The sequence below is a fragment of the Crocuta crocuta genome, unplaced genomic scaffold, assembly GCF_008692635.1.
Source record: "Crocuta crocuta isolate KB4526 unplaced genomic scaffold, BGI_CrCroc_1.0 scaffold167, whole genome shotgun sequence".
Lineage (NCBI taxonomy): Eukaryota > Metazoa > Chordata > Mammalia > Carnivora > Hyaenidae > Crocuta > Crocuta crocuta.
In genome coordinates, this window is record NW_027532406.1 from 3,762,788 (window position 1) to 3,782,252 (window position 19,465).

Consider the following 19,465-nt stretch of genomic DNA (forward strand, 5'->3'; position numbering starts at 1 on the left):
ATTTGCAAATATTTTCTCTGATTCAATAGGTTGCCTTTTCATTTTGTTGATGGTTTCCTTTGCCATGAAGAGTTTTTTAGTTTGTCATCCCAGTTGTTTATATTTCCTTTTGTTGCCTTTGCTTTTGTATCAAATCCAAAAAAATCATCACCAAGACCAACGTCAAGGAGCTTACCACCTTGCTTTCTGTCAGGAGTTTTATAGTTTCAAGTCCTGCAAGACTTGAAACTATAGATTCAAGACTTTGATAGATTTATAGTTGATATAGATTTGATAGTTTTATAGATTCAAGACTTTGATCCACATTAAATTAATGTTTGTGTATGGTATGAGTTAGTGGTCCAGTCTCATTCTTTGGTATGTGGCTATCCAGCTTTCTGAACACATTTTTTGAAGAACCTGTCCTTTCACCATTGTATATTCTTGACTCTTTTATCATAAATTAATTGACCATATATGTGAGGGTTTATTTCTATTATTCATTCTGTTCCATTGATCAGTGTGTCTGGGTTTTGTGCCAATAACAATACTGTGGGTTTTTTTTTTTTTAAGTTTATTTATTTACTTTGAGAGAAACAGAGACAGTGTGAGTGGGAGAAGGTCAGAGAGAGAGGAGACCGAGAATCCCAAGCAGGCTTCATGCTATCAGCGCAGAGCCCGATGCAGGGCTTGAATGCATGAAACCATGAGATCATGACCTGAGCTGAAACTAAGAGTCAACTGAGCCACCCAGGTGCCCCAATACCATACTATTTTGATAACTATAATCTTATAAGAGAATATTTTATATATATATTGAAACCAGAGAGTGTAATGCCTCCAGTTCTTTTTTCTCAAGATCTCTTTGGCTGTTCAGGGTCTAGTTTGTTTATTTGTTTGTTTTATTTTCAAAGAGCCAACTTTGGCTTTATTAGTTTTCTCTATGGTTTGTGTGTTTCCTTTTCTTTTTTTTTTAAACAAAAATAGTATATTATCTTCACAAGGAATAAAAACTAGTCTCAAATATGTACAACAGAGAGCCCAAGTGGTTTGTGTGTTTTCTAATTAATTGATTTCTTCTCTCATTCTTTTCTTCTACTCATTTTAGGATTGTTGGTTTGGTTTGGCTTGTTTTTTTTTTTTTTTTTTTTTTTTTTTTTTTTTTTTNTCTTTTATGAGTCTCTTAAGATAACATGGCTAGTCATTGTTTTGAGAATTTTTTTCTTTTCTAATATAAGCACTTAATATTATACATTTCCCTTTAAGCGCTGCTATAGAAGCATCCTACAGAATTGATGTATTGATTGTATTTTCATTATCATTCAGTTTGAAATATTTTCTGTTTCACATGTGATTTCCTTTTCGACCCATGAATTGCTTAGAAGTATATTATTTAATTTCCAAGTGTGGAGGTTTTGTTTTTTTAGTTATCTTATTGCTAGTGATATCTAACTTAATTACACTGTGCTCGGAAAATATACTCTGCATGATTTAATCCTTTTAAATGTATTGAACCTAGTTTTATGGAACTGTATCTGATGTGTTTAATTAAATACATCAGTATATTTTATTAAAGAATGTATATTCTGAGTTACTGAACATAGTGTTTTAAAAATGTCAATTTAGTCAAGTTTTGATAATCTTCAGGTGTTTTTTGTCCTTAACAGATTTTGTTTAACCTAGTCATTCTAGCAGTTGTTGAAAGGGAGATGTTAAAATCTCCAAATATAAGGGCGCCTGGGTGGCTCAGTTGGTTAAGTGCCTGGCTTTGGCTCAGGTCATGGATCTCACGGTTCGTGAGTTCAAGCCCTGCATCAAGCTCTCTGCTGTCAGCACAGAGCACCTTCAGATCCTCAGTCCTTCTTTCTCTCCGCCTCTCCCCTGCTTGCACACTCTCTCTGTCTCTCTCAAAATAAATAAACTTTAAAAGAATCTCCAACTATAATTAGTCAATTGTTTATTTCTTTTTAATTCTGCCAATTTGAGCTTTATGTATTTTGGAGTTTCTCTGCACATTTCTGATTATTGTCTTCCTCATGAATCAGTCCTATTATGATTATGAAATGTCACTCTTTATCTTTGGTAATGCTCTTAAAATCTATGTGATATCAACATAGCAGTTCCAGCCTTCTTATGCTTACTGTTTGCATGGTATGTCTTTTTTGTTTCATCTTTTTACTTTAAATATATCTGTGTTTTTGTATTTAAAATACATCTTTTATAGACGGCAAACGTTTGGCTCTTGTTTTTTATCCATTCTGACAGTCTTTGCCTTTTAATTGCAGTATTTACTCCATTGACATTTAACATAATTGCTGATTTAATTGGAATTAGACCTACCATTTTTACTATTTATTTTCTGTTTGTTCTTTCTGATTTTTGTTCCTTCCTTCTATGTTCCTGCCTTTTTTGAGATTAAATATTTTCTCCAGAATTCTGGTTTAATTTGTTTGGCGTTTTAGCTGTACCTTTTTGCATTATTTTTATAGTGGTTGCTCTAGGGGGTACAACATAGATTATTAAATATACACAGTCTACTTAGAATTAATATTCACGAGTTAGGTGAGGTGTGCCATGAGATTTCACGTGCCTTTGCTGCCAACAGTGAGCTAACTGCCAGCGTTTGGGTGGCCTGGCATGGTGCTCCAACCGTAGCTGTGTCAGTGTATTGTGATGCCGTCTCAAACCAACCTGGCTACAGGAATCCCCAGTAGTAAAGTGAAATACTCAAAGCTCTCCAGCACAGACAATGGCTACATTGACCTTCAGTTTAAGAAGAGCCCTCCCAAGTTGCCATGTAAGGCTGTATCTGATTGGCACTTTTCTCATTATCATAGGCTCCCTCCTGCTGGCAGGCTATGTCAGCAAAGAGGAGTCAGACCAGGTTTTCCTGTCCTGATCATTGGCATCCTGGTGTTCCTTCCAGAATTTTACCACCTTCACACTGCCTACCATGTATCCAAAGACTACTGGGGTTATTCTTATGATGACATTCCAGATTTTGATGACTGGGATGCACCCTTAATCCTGAGGAGAAGAATCACAGATGGGACAGAGACCAGCTTTAAGATACTGAGCAGAAACTGTGGCTAAGGGCTAAGGAATTCTGCAGTTTGCAGATATTAAACAAAAGAATGGGTCTTTATGGGTCCATCCTCGAGATATCATATGAGCTTACAATTACAAATTAACGAATTAGGACAAGCTCTATTTTGCCTCTCCTGGCTCTGGCAAAAGCTGACAAGTTTTTCCACAGGAATATGTATCTTGGAAGAGTAACAGTGTTAATGGTGTGGGAAAGCAGGAGGTTATTCTGTAGTGAAGAGTGTTACTGCTGCCATTCTTTTTAGAGGTCAGCATTTGTTTTAAATAGTCCTCATTGTCAGTTTGTTCTGGTGGCAAATGGAAGAATTCAATATGTCAAATTTCATATTACTAGTAATTTATTTTGAAAACATCTAAGTATCTTACCCTTACACTCATCTCTAACTTTATGTTCTACTGGAAGACCTTAGCAAAATCAAGTGTCAGTATGGGTGCATCTGTAATATTTTTTACTACTTGCTTTCTTATTAACAGGAGCCAGGCCTTTTTAAAATCTCAGAGCAAGTTTCCTAAAGGTAAACACTTTCTCTGTCCACCCATCTTTGGTCACCTTTGATTTGGCCCACCAGTAAGTCAGCCAGCATATAATTTGGGTCATTCTGTTCTTTGTAGATCAACATATTCTGTATATCATGCCTTTAAGGACTAGACTTTTGGTTGTTTCCTAAGGGAAAAAATGTAGCTAAGTGGTTATTATTTAGAGATTATAAGCCTGTTGTTAGCACCTTGTATTATGATTTCAAAATAATCAATGTTCATTCCGCTGAACATTGCCAAAACTCAGCCTGAATCCTTAGAGGTTTCCTAGCTTGCAAAAAGTGACATATTCAAAAGAAATTAAATGTCAAAATCTAAAAAAAAATAATATTCACATGAAATGTAGAAACTCTGCAACCATAAGGTTTTATTCACCTCTTCATCCTTTATGCTATATTTGTTCTATGTATTACATCTACATACATAATAAATCCCATAATAATTTTTGTAATTTTGCTTTAAGTCATATTTTTAAAAATTTTGTTTAAAGTTTATTTATTTATTTTGAGAGACAGAGATAAAGAGAGCATGCTCATGGGAAGAGCAGAGAGAGAGGGAACGGGAGAGAATCCCAAGCAGACTTCATATTGTCAGCACAGAGTCCACTGAGGGGCTCAGACTCACAAATTGAGAGATCATGACCTGAGCTGAGACCAAGAGTTGGATGCTTAACCAGTTGAGTCACCCGGGTGCCCCAAGTCACATGTTTTTTAAAGAAAATAGGAGAAAAATAACTTTTATATTTACTCACATATTTACCATTTCTGATGTCCTTCATTCCTTCCTAAAGATCCTAGTTTCCATATGGTATTATTTCCATTCAGTTGGAAAAACTTTCTTTAGCATTTCTTGTAGCACACATCTATTGTTGATGAATTAATTGATATCATCATTATTTGGGGGAAATTCTAGATATACGGCTCTAGATGTAGATGTAAAATTCTCAGCTGTTTTACTGTTTCTGATTCCTTCTGATTAAAAGTCTGGCTATTTGAATCATTGTTCCCTTATTCGCAGTATGTTGTTTTTTTCTCTCCTTTCCAGATTTTCTCTTTATATTTGGTTTCTAGAAATTTGATTACATTGTGTCTCAGTGTGGTTTTCTTTGTATTTGTCCTTATTGGTATCTGATGAGGTATTTGTATCTATAAATATATGATTTTATCAAATCTGGGAAGTTTCTGAACATTATGTCTTAAAAATTTGGGGAGGGGCATTCTTTCTTACCTCTCTCTGACACTCCACTAACACAAATGTTAAGACCATATGTGATATTGCCTCACAAATCTCTAAAGCTTTATTATTGTTTTTTCAATATTTTTTCCTCTCTGCTATTCAAGCTGTGTAGTTTCTCTTGATTTATCTTCATATTCACTGACTCTTTCTTTGGTTATAGCAATTCTGCTATTAAGTTAATCCAGTAAATTTTTATTTCAGGTACTGCATGTTTCAGTTCTAGAACTTCCATCTCATTTTTGATATAGTTTTCTTTCTCATCTGAAATGTCCTATCTTTTCCTTATTCGTAAGTATATGTTATATATTTGAACACTATTATTTAACTGTTATAAAATTCTTGTCTACTAATTTCTAATACCTGGGTCATCTTGGGATTGATCTCCATTGTCTTTTCTCTTGAGGAAAAGCCGTATTTCCCAATTTCTTCATATGACAAGTAATTTTGGGCTTTTGTCTAGATTTTACGAATGACATGTTATAGACTTTAGATTTTGCTATATTCGTCTGAAGAGTATTAATGTTTTGTTTAGCATGTGATTAGCTCAACTCGACTTGGCTAGAGTTTATATAGAGAACGTGGGACTTCCCCTCTTTGGCTTTCTCCTTTTCAGGATCTCCCCCTCACTTTCCAGTGGGTCTAGTCGCTCCAGATTTTGTCCTTGTGGTTTTTCAAGCCAGAAAAACAGAGAGGACCAATCCTTCTGATGCAAACTGGGGGCTTCCTTCAGCTCTCAGAAGCAAAATTGCCATAACTTCTCAACTCTTATTGTAGATACTAAACTCTAGATTTGAATTTAGAGCAGATGGATCTTATTTCTGGTATTGATGCTGATGTGCAAAATGACTTGGAGCAGTCGCTTCACTATTCCGTTCACTTGTTAGAGAAGGGAGTGCTAATTTGCTAATTTCATCTAATGTGATCCCTTGATAACTGGCCTTATTAATCTGGTACAACTTGTAATATTGATCACAAGGAATCTTGATGTAAAAACCCTTTTAGACCAAAAACAACATATTATAAAGTTCTCTTTAGAAGCTTCTCTGCTTCATCTTTATATATTTTACATTCTTGGGAAATACAGTAGTTTATTAAGTTGAAAGTCTAGGCTTCCAGACATTTAAACTTTGTTCTGATTTCCCAGGGAAACAGGTGTTTTCTTAACAGTGTATTTGTCAAGTCTATATGTATATATATATATAGTTAAACAGAACCAGGAAAAAGACCTCACATATTTTAAAGTTAATGTTGCATAAAGCAAACTAATAGCCATTATTACTCTTTGATTCATCTTTTTCCAAAAATCACTTTTTAAACTTATTTTTTAAAAATTTTTATTTTTTTATTATGTTTTTAATGTTTATTTTTGAGAGAGACAGGGCATGAGCAACAAAAAGGCAGAGAGAGAGGGAAACACACAGAATCTGAACTCTAGGTTCTGAGCTGTCAGCACAGAGCCCGATGCAGGGCTCAAACCCACAAACCATGAGATCATGACCTGATCCAAATTCAGACACTCTACTGACTGAGCTACCCAGATGCCCCATTTCCAGAAATCACTTTAATCATGCCTAAACACATATTACTAAAAGGCATTAATCAACTGTTAAATACTAAGTTTGAGTTTTCTCTGATTTTTCTATCACCACACATCCTTTCTCTAACCCATTTCGTAACAAATCATAAAACAGAACTAACTTAGCAAAAGATAGCTAAAATAAAAAGCCTCATGGGCCTTGGGTGGCTTAGTCCAACTCTTAATTTCAGCTCAGGTAATGACCTCACAGTTCGGTTTGTGAGATCAAGCCTTGCATCAGGCTCTATGCTAAAAGCGCTGAGGCTGCAGGGGATTTTCTCTCCCCCCTGCTTTCTGCTCCTCCTTTGCTCACGTGTGCACACACATACTATCTCTTTCTCTCTCAAAATAAATAAATAAACTTTAAAAACAAACCTCATAACTGTTTGGGCTCTATTCACCCAATGCCATGATGGAAATGGATTTTTTTAAGTGGGAGGATATGAGAAATAATAACTCATTTGTGAGACATAAGAAAAAGAGTGAAATGTTTTATATATTTTTTATTTTCCCCACATCATATAGCATATGTAAGCATTTACATGACTAGTTAAATTGATGTTTGATTGATTCTCATGTTATACCCTTAACAAATTAACTAAATAAAAATATTTTAAGGAATTATTTTCCAACTGAGAAATTCTGGGAAAACATTCTCTCACCCCACCACACACACACAAAATCTAGTAATACATACTTTTTAATAAAAGTTTTTAAAGAATGCCTATTTTTAGTAATGGTTTACATATAATGGTATAGTATTTAGCTTATACTAATAATTAGTCACTAATGAAAAGATGATATAGCATGAGCTAGTTAATTTTACCTAAAAACATTCCTTTTTTCCCTGTCACTTAACACACACATTCTTAGCACCACACTTTTGAAGCTGACATACACAATTTCTACCATAGGAAGGATATAAGCTGCACTATTTATAGCCACAAGCAAAATGTAAATCATGGCAGGTCCTGATGTGGATTCTCAATTTTGGTTCTCTGCTACTGGAAAATTCTTCAGTTCTCACAAATAAGCAGATAAAATGAATTGTGTGTTGCCTTCAAAACAATGCCAAAAAATACTTTTTTTGAGAGAGAGAGCGCATGTAGGGGAGGAGCAGAGAGAGAAGCCAAGCAGGCTCCACACCCATGGCAGAGCCCTACGTGAGGCTGACCGTGAGATCATGACCCGAGCCCAAATCAAGAGTCGGACATTTAACCAAGTGAGCCACCCAGGGCCCCCTAAAAATGTTCTGATTATCTTGTATTCAATTTGGAGTCTAAAATATTCAACCTAAGCAATTGAAAAATTTGTTGTATACCTGTCTTTCAAATGTCCATGTGTATGAGAAACAAATGTCGAAGGAAAACTCCTNGAGAAACAAATGTCAGCTAATCTTATTACCATTATAAAACATGAACCCTGAAGAAATCATACCAAAAGCATGTATGATACTAACCTAGAGTTACAAGGAGACTTAGAGACAATATACTCCAACCGTGAAATTCTCCAGTGAGAAAAGTTAAGGCCCAAAGAGTTTAAACGATCTGCAGAACAACAGAATCAGACCCAGGTCTCCTGACTCCATGTCTGGTTATACCGCTTCACTCTTTATAAGCCACACACTTACATTGACTCAAACCTTCTTTATGGTCACAGATGATAAATAAAATCAATAAGACATTTAACTAGGGTAAATCTCTTGTTACAATTCTTACGTTTTTAAGCGTTCTGCTTTTCTAATTTGGCAATTTAAAAACCATCACCCACAAACCTGTATGTATTGTTTATATAACATACTTTTATTATTTATCTTTACATATCCCAAGTTTAATTATTCTGAATAGTTGCTCTTTTAGCTTGCAAAGAGGTAGAAAAGACTGCAGGAACAAGTTTAAAAAAAAAAAAAAACGCTATTAACAGTCATAGACTTGCTTCAAAAAGCTCATTTATATAGTTAGGCCATGGTTGCTAGTTCCAGAAATTATTCTTTCTCCAAAAGCTCATTTACAGCTTCTCAAAGATTAAACTAAATCTCCATCTTTTCTTGGAGAATTATTTTCTCTCAACTTTGTATTTCATTTATCATTCTAATAAATCTGCTCTCTCTCTTAGATGTCAATACTTGCCTGTAGCCGTGCTGCCTTTTGTCGTAACTAGTGAGTCAGTAGTGAGAAGTGTGAAGTGTTTAAGTCTCCTGAGATATGGAATGTATTACTGTGAAGTTGATTATTATTTTAGTGTTGTGTGAGAGGTTTTGGGCCTCAAAAACAGATGCATACTCTTTTCTGAAGAGAGATTTTTAAGAGCATCTCATTGATAAAGGTGTGAGGTGTCTATGTTCAAATCCTGGATCTGCTACTTGCTAGCTACTTGACCTTGAACAAGTTATTAAGCATGAAGCACTGTGTGCCTTGAATTCCTCATCTGTAAAATTAGGATAATCATGAGACTTAGAGGATTGTTGTGAGCACTAAAACACAATTGTAGTACAGTGTAGGCTAATAATAAACAATCAATAGTTGGTTACTTTTTAAAAATTTTTTTTTTTTTACTTTATTTTAGAGAGAGACTGTATGAGTGGGGAAGAGGGGCAGATGGAGGGGGGGAGAGAATCTTTTTCTTTTTTCTTTTTTTTCTTGAGAGAGAGATCTTAAGCAGACTTCATGCTTAGCGCAGAGCCCAGTGCAGGGCTTGATTCCATGACTCTGCGATCATGACCTAAGCTGAAATCAAGAGTCAGGTGCTCAGCCAACTGACCTACCCAAGTGCCCCATCTTATTCTTACTTTTTTATATTTCTCTACTTTGTAATGTTTTTCTGGATGGGGGTTTGCTTCTCTTTTAGGTTCAGAGCATCATTCGCTCCCAAACCAGTATGGGAATGCGTCATAGAGATCGTCCTACTACTGGTAACACCCTCAAGTCTGGCTTGTGCTCAGCCCTCACGACCTACTTCTTTGGAGCTGATCTTAAGGGAAAGCTGACAATCAAAAACTTCCTTGAATTTCAGCGTAAACTTCAGCATGATGTTCTGAAACTAGAGGTAGGTATCGCTTGGACTTCAGGGGATCAGGGCACTGTCCGTCACATATGCACATAGATCCGCTGGGCTGGGGGCCTGCATTACAGGCATTCTTTCATTCTGTCTCCAGCTGTGAGAACTGATTGGTTTGAACCTGATAGCAGATGGGAAATATTATGTTCTGTGAAGAATTCTTGGAGTAAGGTGGTCCTGGGACCAAAAGCCAAAAAGATCTAAATTGAAAATCTTACTTGTCTTTGGATACTCAGCTTGAGGAAGAAGAAATTCAGGGGTCAGAGCAGTTCTTAACCTGACCGTGTATCCCCAGTTGTATGTTGTTTTGTAGAAAGCACCAGGAGGTGGAGATGAGGGGGGATAATAAGTACATCTTTCTTTGAAAGTTTACAAAGCTAAAAACCGCTGCAAACACAAAATGTCAGAATAAAAATATACGTGCTCAGAGTTGGAAAATGTCCTATTGTGTTTAAACATTTACTTTTCTACTCACAGTTTAGACCATCATGCTATTCAGGTCCTGAACACAGTTCTGTAAGGACGTTACCTTTCTCTACGTATTTATGTATTGAATTAAGTGTATTTGGGGTTAATTGGCTATGAAGTCTGTTTAATTCAAAATATTCATTCTCCTAATGCATTAAAAAAAATGAAATCTCATTTCTTCAGATTGTTAAAAATTCCCTTAGATTGGTTTTTCTCAACTTCTTTTTAACAAAAACATATTTAATATTCATTTGAAATTTGAAAACATTAAGTAACTATGACTAAAAACACATTTAAGTATTGGAGAAAAGTGCTGCTTTGTTTTTAAACTATGTACATTACTTCTTTAGCTGCTCTTCCATTTTCCTCCATGATTCTGATAATGCTACTTCCACCTCTTCCATCCACTTAACTCAATTGAGACAGTTTGAAAAATCACAACTGAATTCCCATTATTGATAAGAACACTGTTGAATGTTCATACTTTAGGAAAGAAGTATAGATAATACTAAAAATCAGATCAAACCTTGAAATGTGCTTTTGTACTTGTGTTTTAAAAATGATGTAATTTATATTCATAGAATTTACCTAATAAAAAAAAACAAATTAATAGCTCTCTACAATTTAGCCTTCTTGAGAGCAGTTCTTGGCCCCTATAANGTGTGTGTGTGTGTGTGTGTGTGTGTGAAGCAAAACTTTACCCTCCTAGAGTCTCTGGCTGGGGCTGACAATCAAATTGACATAAAGCAGATTAATAGGAGAAAAGCACATAGATTTTAACACATACCTGGGAACCCCCATGGGAGAATGAAGACCCAAAGAAGTGGCTAGCCTTAAGAGAGTTTATATACTGAATTGGACAGAGACAGGCAGCTTACCTTTATGAAGTTTGTATTATTATCTCCAGAGAAGGGAAGTCAAAATTGAGAGTAATCTGTACAAACAGACCATGTTTAGATAATTCTTCTCTTCCTTTAGTCTTCCCATATATTTTGGTTACTTTTCCACAGTTGCCCCTCTCCATTCATTTCCTGCTGGTGTAGGTAGCACATCTTTCACATCATTCAGGAGTCATAACTTTTGTGTAAGAGTTGGTATGTACTAGGGTCCTAGACATATGCCTTGGTCCCCAGTATGCATGGTTTTCTTTGTAATGGTTTTCTTGGAAACTTTATAACATAGTCTGGGAATATAAATTACTTATTAATTATATAATCACAATTTAGCGTAGAGTTTAGATACATAAAATGCAGTTAGAGAATACAGGCAGTGGTACTTGGAACAAACTTTAAACAATAATATGAGCTCATCAAGGGTATGGGGCAGGTGCTAGGCTGACCACAACCTAGCCTGACACTCATTCCTGGACACACAGGTGGGAGTCTCAAGAGGCAGTGAATGGGGCTTTTGTCTTTCACTCTGAGATGTTATAGAGCTGAAAGCAAGCCCACTAACATGACCAAGGAAGTAGATTATCAGTGTGGCTTGCCAATCAGGTAGAGTGTTATAAAGCAGATGAGGGATTTCATAGATGTGTACCTGCACACAGCTGCCACCCAAATAAAGAAAAAAGTGGGATCTAGAAGACAATTGTATCTAAAATACTTATTGTGGAAAGCTCTCTTATATTTGATAATGACCTAAGATCATCTATAGGCTTTGGTCCAAGACTATCAAGACTATTCCTGTTTGCCAATCAGCAATTCCTCATGTAAGGGAATCAGTAGACTCTTTTGTTAAAGAACCCAGCCTAACATGTAATAAATATTATATGAATGTTCAGTGACCCTGAACCCATTCTTTCCATGGAATGGTACAAGTCCAGTGAATAAGTGCCTCCTTATCACTAACCCCCAGATTTAAAGTTTCACGAATCAGTACTTCGTCTTTCCAATTAGTTTTTTTTTTAATTTTTATTTACTTTGAGAGAGAGAAAGAGAGAGCACGCGAATGCACAAGCAGGGAGAAGGGGTAGAAAGAGAAGGAGAGAGAGAATCCCAAGCAAGCTCTGCACTGTTAGCGCAGAGCCCAACAAGGGGCTTGATCCCACAAACCATGAGATCATTAGCTGAGACAAAATCAAGAGTCAGACACTCAACTGACTGAGCCACCCAGGTGCCCCTCCCATTAGTTTTGTAATACTTTGAGGAAGTGTGAATAGAAGAAAGAATATACCTTTGATGCTCTCATAATGAGACCTGAATTAAAATTTTGTTTCCACCGCTTTCTGGCTCTGTGACATTTATCGAGTGCGTTATTCTCTCGAAGCCTAGCCCTCATTTGTAAAACAGGGCAATGGTTAAATGAGATCATGTTTCTTATGGACTGAATTGTATTCTCCCAGAATTCTTATTTTGAAGCGCTTATCCCCAGTTCCTCAGTATGTGACTGTATTTGGAAATGAGGTCCTTAAAGAGGTGATTAAGTTAAAATGAGGCCACTAGGGTGGGCTCAATGCAGTCCTACTGGTGGCTTTGTAAGAAGAGGGAAAGTATTGATATGCAGACACCAGGGGTGCGCATGCACAGAGGAACAACTATGTAAAAAAACAGCAAAAGGGTAGCCAACTATTAGCCTAGGAGAGAAGCCTCAGAGGAGCCCTGCTCTGCCTGTACCTTGATCTTAGACTCGCAGCCTCCAGAACTGTGAAAAAGTAAATTTCTATTGTTTGTCACCCAGCTGGTGGTATTTTGTTAAGGCAGCCCTAACAAGCAGACAGAGTGGTATATGCCTGACACCACCTGACCTGTACTATACCTTTAATAAGTATTCTTTCACCTTCTCTGTATGTCCTCCGTCACTGGTATCGCAGTTGGCGTATAGTAGGCACTTAAACAGGTCACCTCTAACAAATGACTGAAAGGTCCTTCATTGAAATACTTTTCTGATAAAACTTCTGGAAAATGGAAGCAAATTTTTGTTTTTATTTTATTTCACTTTTCCAAGTTTAGGTAATTTCTCCCTTCACTGAATATGAAACATAATCTCAACATCATAGCCAAGAGGAAAATGGAAATGTTTAATAGTATCTTAACTTTCATACGGGTCTTTATAATTCCATCATTCTATTTACTTCTTACTAGTTTTATTTCAAAACTTATTTACTTTAAAATTTCAGATCAAGGAGTTGTATTGTTCCACTTAGTTATTTCTATCTTGTTCTCACTACAGTAGCTTTGAGAGTGAAGAGAACACTGTTTATCTGTCAAGTTTAATTTCCGGAAGGATCAGGGAAGACGGGAAAGTCCATAACCATTTATTGAGTGCCTGCTGTGAGCCAAGCAATTTATGTATATTACATACCTGTATTTTATTTTATTTTATATTTATTTTTTAGAGAGAGATAGAGACAGAGCACAAGTGGGGGAGGGACAGAGAGGGAGACACAGAATCCAAAGCAGGCTCCAGGCTCTGAGCTGTCAGCACAGAGCCCAATGCAGGGCTTGAGCCACGACTGCGAGATGGTGACCTGAGCTGAAGGCAGATGCTTAATCAATTGAGCCACGCAGGCACCCCTATTTTATTTTATTTTTTAAGCTTTTATTTATTAAATAATCTCTACCCACAACGTTGAGCTTGAATTCATGACCAATTGCTGCATGCTCCACAGACTTGGTCAGCCAGACACCCATCATGCCTTTATTTTAAGTCTTGCCAACCCTATTATGTTTAATGGTATTATACCCGTGTTACAGATGTAGAAATTGAAACTCAAAAAGATAAAAGTCACAGAGCTATCAAATGGTAGAGCCAGAACTCCAGCTCATCTTTCAGACTGAACCATCTTCTATTCTTTTTCTGGTTATTATTCGTTTTCATCTGAGATGAGGTTTCCATGCCTGACTTACTGGAACTCCAAAGAAAAACAGAATGTTCTGAATTTTAGGAACAGGAAAAAACCAAATTCCTTGAATATATGGTCAACCTTTTTTAGCACCTTTTTTTCCTAGTTCTTTTGCCCCTCAAATTGAGTCTTATTACTAAGAAGAAATACACTGTTATTTTGTGTTTATATTACCTAAACTAGTCGTTCAGTTTCTTTTTATAACAATCATCAACTTATTACATTTTTTAAAAATGTTTTAATGCTCTTCATTCTGGTCAGATTTGCTTTATTCTACCCTTATTTCTCTGTCTAGAAACCCAAAAAACATGGGTTTGAAGGAATGACTTAAGAATACACACTTGGTTTTTTCAAAAAAATATTTTATGAAGTTATTAAAAAATTCCATCTAAGGCTATGAAGATCTATTGAGTTGAGTTCCTTAGAGACAGGTGCCAAGTCTAATTCCAATTAATATATTCATTGATTTCTTGAGGACTACAGTAAGTAGGATGTCAGTCAAAAATGAAAGGTAATAGGGAACTCTTTGAAAGAGTATAATTAATTTTAATTGGGGGGGAGGGGAAAAAGGAGCTGTCATTATGTCAAAGAAAAGCAAAAACTAATTTATTCAAGAAGGAAGAAGCCTATTCCAGACTACACAACAAAAAAACTGAAAAAGCATCATCTAATAGAATTCCAATCTGTAATCTTTTTTTTATAAGTTTTGGGTTCACATGCTTATTGCATAACCAGTAGATTATTGCATTTTTAGAAGGCTAAAAATTAGAAGGATGAGTATCAGTTATCTGAAGGCAAATTGTATACGGTTCAGAGGATAACAGTGGCTATCTTATATTCACAGTCTTCCAAGAAAAAAAGCATATTGAAATTAACAGATCTGTTCAGTCAGGAAGAAAGATAAAAAGGGGGACATAAAGAACAATGTTAATTATTCTCATTTGTCTATAAAAGTAGAGCCAATCAAAAAAGAGTTTTAATTTAAGTTAAATATTGAGAAACTTTAAAAAAAATTATACCTATGGCTACATGATTAACAAGTGCCTAAGGAAATTCCAGATCACCTACCCTTTATATCATTAAGCTGACATCTTTGTACTCAGCCCTCTAACGTGCTAAAGGAGAATTAAATCTGTCTTGCTCTGATGCAGAGGACCGTAGTGTGAAACAAACCTCCCTCAGCTCTTTCCTGGCCAAAAGATTTGGAGGAGACCCGAAGGCAAGAAGGCTTTTCATCAAACACATTTTGGAACTAGGACACTGTTGGCAAAGGAGATTTCTTTTCATCCTAATGCCAGTTTAGTTTTATTTTCTTTCTTCTGGGAAACCTCTTATGTAAACTCAAAGATGAGAATTGACTCTTGATTTAATTAAATCTAAGAAATGAAATGAGATGTGTTTAATGAGGTTTCTTTTAATTTTATTCTTCAACTTTTGCCACTACAGAACAGAATGTGGATAATAATAAATCTGTAGTTTCTTATTCCATCCTTAGATGTTTAAAACCTGAATTTTCCAGAAATCATTAACTGGGTTATTAAACAGTACTTGTCTCTTTTAGGTATTAATAACTCTAAGGAGTCAAGTATATGTTTAAATGTATGTTAAATATAGAAACCTATGAAGGTAACAATCCCCACTATAGAAAAATTTAACTTTGCTATTTGGGTTGCAGTTTAGAAAATTACTAGTTCATTTTTTCTGAAAAATTTAGAGTACTTTGCCAACCCAAACTACTTTTACCTTATAAAATTCTGAAGAGAAAAAGCCATAGTAAGCATTATTTTCCCAGATGTTAATTTAGCCGTACAAAATACTTTTATTTCTTGCTTCATGAGTGGTGGAAGGGGGGAGAGGGAGAATCTTAAGTAGGCTCCATGTCCAGTGTGGAACTGATGCGGAGCTCAATTTCATGACAATATCATGACCTGAGCCGAAATCAGCTTGACTAACTGAGTCACCCAGGCTCCTCCCTTTTCTTATTTCTTAAATCCAGACATCTGGTTTCTTTTATAAAAATAACATATTGGATTAGCTACATTATCCATCCAACCTACTAGTCTTTCTTTGCCTGGGACACCAAGGGATGTTTTAGGAAATAATCATGAACTTAAAAAAATAGAAATATGTAAAAGTAATAAAATAAAAATTTAATTTTCCTCCATAGTTATTTAGAAGTCAGTCACCCATGACTTGATGTCAACACTTTGTAAAGCTAACTATATTTTCTCTCTGTACCACACATCATGAAGTAGGTCCAGTATCTTGCTCCGTTGAGACAAGTTAGCTCTCAGAGTGAATTAGTTTAACAGGGTGAAGATATGTAAAACCCAAAGCCAAACTCTGATTTAATTTCTTGCAATTCCATTTACACCCTGTAATTCAAGTTTGCTATCTTTTGTCGCTTTTAGGTTCTCTGGCTGTAGAATCAGATTGAAAATACTAGCTATGGTAGAATGTCCATGCTGATTCAAAGCTCCCTTGATGTTGTAAATGCAACTTTGATAATTATTCTGTAAAAAGTATACAAAACAGTGCTTTTTTGTTTCATATCTTTTGGAGAATGAAGGAAAAAGGTTTTTTTTTTTTAAGTTTATTTATTTATTTTGAGAGAGACCGAGACAGCACAAGTGGAGGAGGGGCAGCGAGAGAGGGGGAGAGAGAGAATCCCAAGCAGGCTCTGTGCTTGCCAGATCCCACCAAGCCATGAGATCGTGACCTGAGCTAAAACCAAGAGTCAGACATTCAACCCACTGAGTCATCCAGGCGCCCCAAGGAAAAACTTTTAAGAGGGATACTTTGTTGCTTAAAATTTATGATTCTAGGCATGGTTTTTTAAAAGGCATTAAGGAGCACGTGGGTGGTTCAGTCAGTTGAGCATCTGACTCTTGATTTTAGCTCCGGTCATGATCGCAGGGTTGTGGGATCAAGAGCTCCAAGTCAGGGTCTGCACTGAGTGTGGAGCCTGGTTAAGATTCTCTGCCCCTCTCACTTTCGTGCTCTCTCTGGGATACCTCGGTGGCTGTCATTTAACGGTCCAACTCTTGATTTTTGCTCAGGCCAAGATCTCATGGTTTGTGGGATCAGGTCCCTATTGGACTCTGTGCTGATAGCATGGAGCCTGCTTGGGATTCTCTCTCTCCCTCTCTTTGCCTGCCTTTCTCTTTCTCTCTCTCTCTCTCTCAAAATAAATAAATGAACATTTTTTTAAAAAGGGGAAAAAGGTATTCACTGGCACTTCTGAATCTGACCTTTTATCATTAAAGTGCAGAAAAGTGATAGTTTTCTTTGATTTGCAGATAGCTTTGCAATTCCAAAGTCAACATATTAGTGATATCTTTGCAATACTGGGGCAATCGCGATGATTTTCCTCTCATCAGTATCTTTAACTTTGCATTCTAAGTTGATTTTAAACTAGGTGCAAGACAAAAGGAGCTCAAATAAATCATGAAGATTTGATCTTTCTCCAGTGGAAATTGTTCCTCAATACATCATTCCTATAGTCTTATCAACCATCTTTTAGTAGAACACAGGAGCTTCTCAATTTATGAATGAGCTGTATATCAATGAATCAAAACTTCATAGGTCAACTATTTGGAATTCAGAATGCAGTGATACTTTTTTTAGTTTCACACACACAGAATACTTACAATATTGTTGAATGTAATATAGTGAAATGAGAAGTAGTATGAAAGGAGGTGATTGTGTGAATTCAAGTTCAGTGTTTCAACTATACACACTCTTATAGCCACAGCAGTCTTGGATGTAGACCTCTAGCAATATTAAGTGTTTTAATAAAAGTCTGTGTACATACTATATAAAATAAAGATACTAGGCCAACATTTCTTGAAAGGTTGCCATTGAGCCAGGCCCTATTCTAAGTCTTTTTACGTACATTATTCCATTTAATCTTCACAAAGCTATGAGGTTGGTATTACAATTACCCATATTTAACAAACAAGGAAACTGAGGCACAAAGAGATGACATAACTTGGCTGAGGAGGAGCTGAGATGTTATTCCAGGCAGTCTGCTTCTAGCATCTGCTCTTATCACTTAAACTTGCTTTCCAGGAGTGAGGCTAAATGCTCAAGGGTCTAAGATGAACAAAACATTGTTCTTTCCAGAAGCTTACAAAGGTGAGATGAATGAGCCACAAATTCTTGCACAGTATTGTAAGTACAGTACCAGACATATTAATATGGTGTGATGGGAGTATAAAAGGGAACATGTAACTCAGTCTGCAAGGAGCGCAAGAGACTCAGGAAAGCTTTCCCAGAGGAAGCAATATTTGAGTCCGCTCTAACCAAAAATCCATTCTATCTTAAGAATAGGGTGGTTGATTTTTATTTGCACTTTGTTCTGGTTGTAGGACAAATGAGACAAGACGGGGGGGCACCGACTTATCCCCAAGACTGGAGCCAGGAAAAGGTGTGACAGAGAAAATGACCTTTCTTATCAAGTCTGTCCCCAAACCAGGCTTAAATTAGTGTGTCTACAAGGTGTTCTCATGTTGGTAAGGGGACCCTGTGCCCACAGGTCCAGGTCCATGGAGATAATTAAGAAACAGATGAAAAGCAGAGGGCAGGATAAGAAAAGAGAGGCTTTGGGGTGCCTGGGTGGCTCAGTTGGCTGAGTGTCCGACTTCAGCTCAAGTCATGATCTCACAGTTCGTGAGTTCGAGCCCCGTGTCGGTCTCTGTGCTGACAGCTAGCTCAGAGCCTAGAGCCTGCTTCGGATTCGGTGTCTCCCTCTCTCTCTGACTCTCCCCTGTTCACACTGTTTCTATCTCTCTCTCAAAAATAAATAAAACATTAAAGTTAAAAAAAAAAAAAGACAGAGAGAGAGAGGCTTTCTCCAGATTTCTCCCAAGAGCTAGCTGGGCCTATACGTAGATCAGATTTGACCTCTGACTCACACTCAGAATGAAGTTTGGGCTAAATGATGGGTAGGGTCTCTGAGCAGATCTCTTCATTTTTCTCTGTCTTCTAGCCATCTTCAGCTGTAGATGCCTTTCAGAATTATAGTCTTTGGAATTTATGGACATTTTAAAATAAAGAATTAAGGGGGCACGTGAGTGGCTCAGTTGGTTAAGCATCCGACTTTATCTCAGGTCATGATCTCACAGTTTGTGAGGTCAAGCCCCACATCAGGCTCTGTGCTAAAAGGTCAGAGCCTGGAGCCTGCTTCGGATTCTAGGTCTCCCTCTCTCTGTCTCTGCCCCTCCCCTGCTCATGCTCTCTTTCTCTCTCTCAAAAATAAGTAAAACATTAAAAAATAAAATAAAGAATTAGGACTTTAAAGAATGACAAGTGGGGGCGCCTGAGTGGCTCAGTCGGTTAAGTGTCCAACTTCGGCTCAGGTCATGATCTCATGATTCATGGGTTTGAGCCCCACATCAGGCTCTGTGCTGACAGCTAGCTTAGAGCCTGGAGCCTGCTTCGGATTCTGTTTCTCTCTCTCTCTGACCCTCCCCTGCTCATGCTGTCTCTCTCTCAGAAATAAATAAAACATTAAAATTTTTTAAATTAAAAAATAATAATAAATAAAAACATTAAAAATTTTTTAAAAAAAGAATGACAAGTGGACTAATGAGTGGACTGATAAGCTTTTTGTCTCCCTAACCCCGCCTTTTAACTAACTTGGCCTCAAATAACTCTAGTAG

At 36.6% G+C, this 19,465-nt stretch overlaps 1 protein-coding gene and 1 pseudogene across 4 annotated transcripts in view; both read left to right on the forward strand.

Annotated features, from left to right (window-relative positions):
• MICU1 (mitochondrial calcium uptake 1) overlaps nt 1-19,465 on the forward strand; it is a 238,544-nt gene that overhangs the window by 165,975 nt on the left and 53,104 nt on the right. For all 4 annotated transcript variants that reach the window (XM_077778570.1, XM_077778572.1, XM_077778571.1 and 1 more), the window contains one exon: nt 9,281-9,478. In XM_077778570.1, coding sequence (XP_077634696.1) covers nt 9,281-9,478 — 198 coding nt within the window. The remainder of the gene's footprint in view (nt 1-9,280; nt 9,479-19,465) is intronic.
• Nucleotides 2,653-3,072, forward strand: LOC144243433 (transmembrane protein 230 pseudogene; annotated as a pseudogene).